The following is an 8,583-nucleotide window of genomic DNA, read 5'->3' as shown; positions in this document are numbered from 1 at the left end:
TTTCCCTACTTTTACACTGTAAAAAAAAGTTTTTCCCCACTTTCTCAATACAAGACCAACAACTAGCCACAGCTGCATAATTTCCAACAACTGGACACTAGATGAGGAAATACAAATTTGCCTCAAACAAGCATCTGCATCCTTTGGTAAGTTCAGAAAAAGAGTTTTGAAAACCTCAACCTCCATACCAAGGAGCTTATATATCATGCAGTCAGCATTTCTACCCTCCTGTATGGAGTGGTGGTGTAGTGGTCTAAGCACATAACTGGTAATCTGATAATCAGAAGGATGCTGGTTCAAGCCCCACAGCCATCACCATTGTGTCCTTGAGCAAGGCACTTAACTCCAGGTTGCTCCAGGGGGATTGTCCCTGTAAGAAGGGCTCTGTAAGTCGCTTTGGATAAAAGCATCTGCCAAATGCATAAATGTAAATGTAAATGTATGGGTGCGAAACATGGACCACATACAGTTGCCATAAGCCTTGGAGGCTTTTAACATCCAGTGCTTCCAGAAGATACTTTCAGTCACATGGAATGACAGAATTCTACATACAGAAATCGTTTAGTTTTTTTGTAATTGTCACACTAACAGCACCAGTATCGAATACATACTACACCAGCTTATATGGCTTAGACACATATGCATGCCTGATAGCTGTTTTCCCCATAGAATCCTGTATGGCCAGTTACACCATGGTCAGCACTTGCCTGGGGGGCAGAAAAAGAGATTTAAAGACCAACTCAAGGCCACACTGAAGCGGTGCAACATCAAACCATCTGCAGTAGAAGACCTGTCTGTCTGTCGTTTGCTCTGGCGATCTGAGTGCATAAAGTGGATTGAAAAAATGGAGGAAAATCGTAATCAACGCCTCCAAGAGAGATGGGAAAAGAGGCACAAATATTTCTTTACTTAAAAACCACTAAAAACAATGATAATGTAGCTATATAGCTGACAGCTATAAGTATATTCATAAACTTTGATGGACAACAATATCATACAGTCAAAAGCATTACTTTTTTTCTGACTGAAATGGGCAGCTAAATAATACTACCTGATATTAATATTATGATATTGTTAATTATGCTGATTTAAAACGTAACAATGTTCGATACATAACAGAAATCCAAATGTTTTCATTTGCAAGCCACAAAAAAACTTGCAAGTGTTCATTGGAAGTAGGATAGTAATGATAACACCGCAACTGGCCTGAAACACTCTCACACTGCCTATACTAATTATTGAGCCCTGCATGATCCTTGTTGCTGTAATGTGTACTGTTTTTAGAAACAAAATGAGATCTGAAAATATATTGTTATATTGGAGAAACTTCTATGAAAACTTCTACTCTCCCAAGCCTCATAAAATACAATCAGTGGTAAATATTAAGACCGTTTTGCACTTGTAAAATGACCATCAACATTGTTTGACTTCCTCCCAGTCAACTCTTGTACAGCAAAGAACAATTCCTAGAGTGTTGCCTCACAATACAAACCCCCTTTATGATGACCCAACTCGCTTGTAAATGCTTGTGTCCATTGATTGACCCTGGAGGGGGTTTGCTTGTCAACATTACCTCTTTATTACAGTTTATTAAGGTAAATCGGCAACAGCAGCCAGGCTCCCTGGGCAAAATGAGCGAATGTCCGGAGAATTCAGTTATCCCTAAAAGGTAGACATGAGGCAATTTCTCCATAAAACCTGAACCCCCTAAAAAGTTGCCTTGCCAAGCACAGAAAGGCCAATTTGGCTTACAGGGAGCCAGAACTATTAAAACAATGGCTCGTTGCATGCAAAATCAGTCCAGCTTATGAAGCTCTAAAAAGAACTGATCACATTCTTTGGAATAATCGTCAGTTTTTAAACAAAACGTCTGATTGATTGTGAGATGCAAACAAAGCAATCGTGTGTCATATGAATGCAGACTCTAAAGTTCGCCAGTTATCGTGCTAAGTGACTCTTGACAGGCCATTCGTTTCGAGGCCTCCCACTAAAGAGATTACCTGAGGTAAATACCATCAGCGAGGGGGTTTGCGGAGATAAATGAAGGTATTTGTTTAATAGACTTTGGTTCTTTATACAGCTGCCAAGTTCTAGAAGAAATGGAGAGGGGCTTAGGGAAGTACATGTGGATAAGACAGATTTAGAGTAAAATCAGCCAAATACAAAAAATGGGAGATGTTTTGGGCACGTCGCCCACGTGGAGATTTGTTACAAGCGTGCTTGAATGATTCATTGTTAACGAACAAAACACCAAAGCACTTCATGTAAAGTAGAACTAAGTGACTTGGTTGAATTTGTGCGTCCATCTTTTTGAGCATCTGTCTACCTGGAATTTATGGAATCAGAATTGAGGCTTCAGCTTTCTGATAATTATGTATATGTTATACATTTAGATTTTGTTACTGTTTTAGATGCAATACTGCAGCCAAATACTGTTTTCACTACTTATTCTGTGTGCTTAATCCTGTTTTGTAACAGGAGTGACAACCACTATCTATAACGATTTTAACTCCTGAAAATTTCAGGAAGTGAAAACTGCATTTACAGCACACCGTTTAAAAGCATCAGCATAAACAAAACATGTCGCCGCTTGTTGATGAAAATGTATTAAAAGATGCAGTTTCTCTGGCCACTTTCATTAATAATAGCTAATGAGTCTGAATGTATCTAGTTTACAATTTTGAGATGCTGAAACGTTGTTATGCATGACACTCTGTCATCTCAATTGAAGTAGAGAATCTAAGGATTCACTCCCAAAACTTTGTAGTGATGTTTTTAGTTTTTTTTTACTGGTGTATTTGTACTGTTTAGAACAGGAATTCAAATCCAAAAGAAAGAAAAGAAGCCTGTTTGTCAGATGCAAATCTTACACAGACCTTTATTGTTCATTTAATAGTTTTTTGCACCACATACATACAGGCAACCGCAGTACTTCTCAATAATGTACAATCCCTTCTGCCTCCTTTACAAACTTATTTTTTTACAAACTTACACATTATGAAGTGACATTCTTTAACCATCAACAATTTCTCCTCTTCAACATACTTTACATCTTTCTTTTTCAAAAACATTCACACTGGCTTTATATCAGTGTGTCAAACCTTCCCACTTCATGAAGACACCACAAAAATGAAATGACAGCAAACCAATATCTATGAATGGTTGCTCATTTCTAGTAGTGCCAATCATCAAGTCCATCTAGTCTTATCCAACTCAACTCCAAAGTTTCTTTCTTGTTTCACATCAACATTTCTCAAGCCCTCATTCAACATACGACTATTCTTCTACATGATGGTCCTTTCTACGTGAACTTCTGGTTTGACAAGCATGCACATGCACTGGGCCCACATGATAATGCAGAAAGGACTCAACAAGTAAAGCTCCATGCAAGATGCAACATTTGAATATTCATCCATTTTCATTTTTGGTAGGGTTAAAAAAAACAAAAAAACATGGCTCATGTTTCAATTTTGTATGAGTAAGAATTTTCCATTTGGACATTTGAAATCATATTGCTACTGAACGTTGCTAGTTTTCCTATTTTCTTTAGAGAAAAATAATGCCATCTGATTTAAATATAAAACGGAGCTGATAAAATGGGAATGTACTTGTAAGACTTGCCTTCCAGTAAAGCAATGAATCAGACTTTTTACAAAGTATTCAGTGCCTTGGATATTTAATTGGTTTTTTTCTCAGTGGGTGTTTGTCCCTTCTGTCATATTTCTTCAGCTACCACAGTGCTTTTAATAAAAACAAAAAAGAGCTACAGTAAATGCCTTGATGCTTTAAAAAAAGTAAAACTTTTAATTACATAAAAAATTTATATTTATAATAAAATAACAAAATATTACCAAACTAACAGTAAACAAGACTATATGTGCGATCAAAATGTATTCACACAAATCAACATTGATTGTGATGTAAAGTGTTTCTTCCATCTTTGATCCCTTGAGATCCACACATTCGCCTCACAAATACTGTCTTTCTGGTACTGGTTTAGCCCATGTGGACCAGGGAGGGATTTGGGTTGGGCCATGGTAAAGATAGCTGCCATTGTGGACAGTAACACAAAAACACTGCTGTAGAAGCACACAGTCCATACACACACATAAATACAAGTCCTCCATATGATACAACTCCATCTACACCACTGCACCCTGGGATAGCACAGTCCTCTTATGAGTCTGCCTTTTACACCATAGTCTCCTTCCTCTTGCCCAATGAGCAGAGTGAGTGCTTGTCCTTTTTGGATTTGCGGGGCAGGAAGGGGGCGGAAGATGAGGATGATGAAGAGGAAGACGAGAGGGTGGAGGTTGTTGAAGGTGTGGGGCTGGGGGGCGATTCAGAGCTGGGGGACGAGGGGGCAGACACTGCACCCTGTAGGCAGTTCTCATCTGATTCTTCCATATGCATGATGGTGGAGGCTGTGGATGAGCGGCGTTTGGTGCACACGTCTGCGGTGGTGGGGGTGGACGGGGAGTCATTCTCTGGGATTGCGGAGTCTTTCTGGGTGGACATGGCAGTGCGGAGACAGTTGAGCCACTGCTGCTTGTGGAAGATGTCACTGACCTGGAGTGTGTGGGACTGACCCTGTGCTGGGTCCTGGAAGCGCACCCGAAAGATGTTTTTGGCTATAGAAGGGAAATGAGAATGTTAAAATTGGCAAATGACTGAAAGAAACCGAAGATAAAAAATAAATAATAATTAACTCCTGCTACATTTCAAAACATAGGCCCTGTCTCAAGTGGCGATTCTGATGTGGACTTGTGGTCTCTGGGCCTTCACTTGCAAAACTAAGTGAAAATAATTTTGCAAATTGAAATTATAAAATAAAATAATGGAAAATAATGATAATCATAAAAAAATGCTTCCGAATCATCTAAAAAAACGACCACAAATGTTATACCGTATACAAACCGTATAAAATTTTAATCCTTTACAATTCGCTATCCGTTAACGCATAAAATGTAGTTAGTATACTTAAAGTACTGAAACTAAACACTAAATGTACTTTAAAAATACATAGAAAAAATAAGAATAAACAGTCATAGAGTGAAACCTAACAAAAACATAACTTAATTAAAGTGCATATTGAATGAATAAATAAATAAAACGCTGCAAAGTGGGGAGATATGTTTGCCATTTGGGACAGGACCAAAGAAGGGTGCCAGTCTTACCTTTATCTGCATTAATAAAGGCCCCTCTAAATGAACCGCCCATGCGCACATCTCCATCCTGCAGGTCTTCCATTACAAGATCCTGCACCGGAATTGGCTGGCGGTACACCTGGTAGCAATGACGATCATTCCGCATTACAGGCCGCGTCAAGACTAGAACCTCTGTGAAGAGGAACACATGCAGCTTCTGCAAGAAAAATGGAGGAAGGGGAAAAACATCTGGTTATTGACATGTTATTTGAATGTTGGCTGATTTCAGTTTTCTCCCTTAGAGCTGTGATTATTTTCACAAACATTCTCATGTCATTGTGTCATGTGTATGAGGCACAAAGGCTGCCAATTCCTTTCCTCTAATGACCAAATTTGGATATTGGGGTTTTTTGTGTTTATATTCCAGACAAAAAGACCCAAGTGACTTGCCTCTGGCGGTTTTGCCTACCATGAGGGTGTGCGCGTTAATTTTGGAGACAAACTTACCGTGCCGCTTTTATTGCGGAGTTCCCCATGGCATAACAGACTCTTGCAATGCTCTATGCATGGGTCTTTCTGTCTATCTTCCAGATATTCCAGCTTATCGACATAGTATTGGCACTCAGACTCTCCTTTCTTCATGTTTATGTCAGCCAACACAGCTTGAATGATGCTTATCTGGAGATGAACAAAAATGCCATTAGCACCAAATGCCTTCTCTAAATGGCTAACACCAAACAAACTCCTTGCTTTGAAATCCTAGACGTGAGTTCTTCTTACCGCTTGCTCAAGGCTGGCTGTGTCTGGGTGATCTGATGGTGTATGTCTGAGAATCTCTTTCAGAAGAAGTGGGTATTTGAACAGTCGTGAGCGAGGGATGTCCAGGAAGCTCCACAGGTCCAGTTTCCTGCTAAAAGGCGACTCTAGACAGCGTTGTAGGAAGTCCTGCACCCTTGGGTCTTGTTTCTTTTGGTCTAGCAAGGCTTTGGCAGCCAACTGGTTACTGCAATATCCCCTGTACGCATTTAACCTTGGCAGCTGTGGATGAGAAAGAGTCTTAAAAGAACTGTAGAACTATCTTTTATAATAGCAAGACTAAAGTGAAAGTTTATGATGCTCACCCAGTCCACAACAATCTTGCCGATCTGTCCCACTGTACCATCCTGGCCTGTAGCTTTGGCCAGCTGAGCGAGAAGATCTGATTGGATAGAGCACAAGTTAGCACTACTGGTAATCAAATACACCAGATTAAAGATGTGTGCATGCTATATTCACCTTCATGAAGAGGAATATAAGCATCTAAGTCTCCAAAGATGGCTGTCAACTCCTCCTCAGACATGATCGAAAGTTTCAACATTGGGTCATGGTACGCCTGGACACACAAAATGAGAAGATGGGTAAATAATAAGAAATAGGTACAGCTATTAATATTAAAGAGGGAGGAAGCAGGTAAGCCAATGCGTTCGAACTGAAAACATAGCCAAGAACTATCCGGCCATTAAGGTTGTACAAACATTTTTTTATTTAAATGGACAAACCTTTCGAGCAAGCTTCAGGTCTTCAATCAGGTCCTGTTCTCCTCGAGACAGCTCAAAAATTGCCTTGAGAGAAAAAATATTTAAAGGTCACATCGGAACTATTTGTAACTGTTGCTAATAAGCAAAGGAAATCATTGAGAAAATTTTAGTCCCCATTATTCTGCATTCTCTCTTTGGTGGGAAATATTTGAGGGGTTCATAGTTAGCTGTCTGATTACGAGGGCCGGTTGTGAATGAGAGTGAGAGGCTTGTGCGTCAGACTGGCCAGTCTGTGTTAGCACTGTGTGTCTGACTCTGAGACTCCAAAATGTAGTCAAATTCTCTACACTCCATCCCACTACGTGCCAAGAAACTATGCCAAATAAACCCAGCCAGACCCAGAGAGGCAGAGCGAGGGAAAATAATAACAGAGTGAGAGGAGGAACAGGGCGCTTTCTAAGCCTCAGGCCTGTTGGGTTTAATAAGTCACACAGGCCTGATTCAGTAGCGTCTGGCAGGGGGACTGGGAGAGGATTTAATAGTCTAGCTTTTTCAATTCTGTCTGGATTCCAAAGCTCCAGCTGTACTCACTTCCTGTCTCTTAATCTCCTTGGAGGAAAAGGTTCCTTTCTGGTGGACATCCAGGGTCTCGGACCAGAGTGTGCTGTTGCGGCGTTTTGGTGGTGTAGGGGCCGCTGCCTTGCTGCAGGGCTTCTGCTGGGGCACGCCCGGAGACCGTCCGTCACCCCGGAAAGAGGCCTGGAGAGTCTGGCCGAAGCGTCGGACGGCCCCATTCTTCACAGGAGAGATCAGGTTCGCCAGCGAGGTCACTCGGCCCAGCGGCCGCACACGCTTAGTACAGGGTTCCTATGAAACACATGGAAATAAACATAAAAATTTAACCACCCAACAAACCCCCTACTGACCACAATGGATTCCTTTTGAGCTTCATTAACTGCATAACTACCAAGAAAATTAAGTTAAATTTCAGAATAGACAACTCAAGTTGCCGTCTAGCACAAACGGAGGCTATTGCACAAGACATAGACTCTCCAGTATATGATTGGAGCGGGTGTGAAGGGGTCAACCGGAGGTCAGGTTGATTGGTGTTTCTTGGGCAACAGACATCCAGGCGGTAGCTCCAGCCTCTGGAGTCACCAGCTGTTATGTCCATCACACAAGAGTGACAATCTCAGAAAAAGTACATACACATGCACACACACATACACTGAAGACCCCTCTCTGAATGCGACCCTAGAGTCCAAGGGGTTCAAAAGGCATGACTGGAATGTAGGAGACTCCTCTGTCAGCTGTCTCACGCTGATGACCAACACACAAATACACACACTTGGCATAATAGCCCAACAATAGCAAACAGGCTCCGTAATCAGAGGCTGTTCAGTCTCTTAGCTGAGATAAATTCACTCTCTCAAGGGGATGTTTGAAAGTATTTGGTCGTGTGTATTTATGTGTCAAATGGACCACCACAGCGAGTTACAGATTTGACCCAGGACTTGTAAACAAGGAGACCTCTACTCCTCTCTACCCTTCTCCTCTCCCTCCTTTACTCCATTAAGAGCTGTTTATGGCTTCATGTTGAGGCAGGCCCTGTAGCCTTCGCGTGAGAGACCAGTACACCTGAACCCCCTAGAAGAGGGGGAGGCAAACACTCAAACCCTACATCCATAATGACTGGGCCTGTAGCCAAAAATATCAAAGCCAAGCAGATCTGAGAGGTTGATCCTACACTCTTGCGATCAGACTGAAAAACTTTTCTAACCAAGCAAAGAACAATGTGATCTTTGTCGTCAGCAAAAGCGATTGTATATTTCAAGTGGTCCGAACGAAAACCACTGTGTGCTTACACTTTTTAAAATGCATATTACAATTGGTTTTCCAGCACAGGATGATTTTCCAGC

At 41.2% G+C, this 8,583-nt stretch overlaps 1 protein-coding gene across 2 annotated transcripts in view; it reads right to left on the bottom strand.

Moving 5' to 3' along the window:
* Window positions 1-2,859: 2,859 nt before the first annotated feature.
* The window catches only part of LOC127639165 (neuroepithelial cell-transforming gene 1 protein-like), a 28,405-nt gene continuing 22,681 nt past the window's right edge, over window positions 2,860-8,583 (bottom strand). For both annotated transcript variants that reach the window (XM_052121044.1, XM_052121045.1), the window contains 8 exons: window positions 7,256-7,531; window positions 6,686-6,748; window positions 6,423-6,519; window positions 6,269-6,345; window positions 5,928-6,185; window positions 5,655-5,825; window positions 5,178-5,364; window positions 2,860-4,631 (listed from right to left, as the gene is read on the bottom strand). In XM_052121044.1, the coding sequence (XP_051977004.1) occupies window positions 4,192-4,631; window positions 5,178-5,364; window positions 5,655-5,825; window positions 5,928-6,185; window positions 6,269-6,345; window positions 6,423-6,519; window positions 6,686-6,748; window positions 7,256-7,531 (1,569 nt within the window). In that variant the 3' untranslated portion in view covers window positions 2,860-4,191. The remainder of the gene's footprint in view (window positions 4,632-5,177; window positions 5,365-5,654; window positions 5,826-5,927; window positions 6,186-6,268; window positions 6,346-6,422; window positions 6,520-6,685; window positions 6,749-7,255; window positions 7,532-8,583) is intronic.

This window comes from Xyrauchen texanus, chromosome 47 (genome assembly GCF_025860055.1).
Source record: "Xyrauchen texanus isolate HMW12.3.18 chromosome 47, RBS_HiC_50CHRs, whole genome shotgun sequence".
Lineage (NCBI taxonomy): Eukaryota > Metazoa > Chordata > Actinopteri > Cypriniformes > Catostomidae > Xyrauchen > Xyrauchen texanus.
This window is presented reverse-complemented; position numbering and strand designations above follow the sequence as displayed.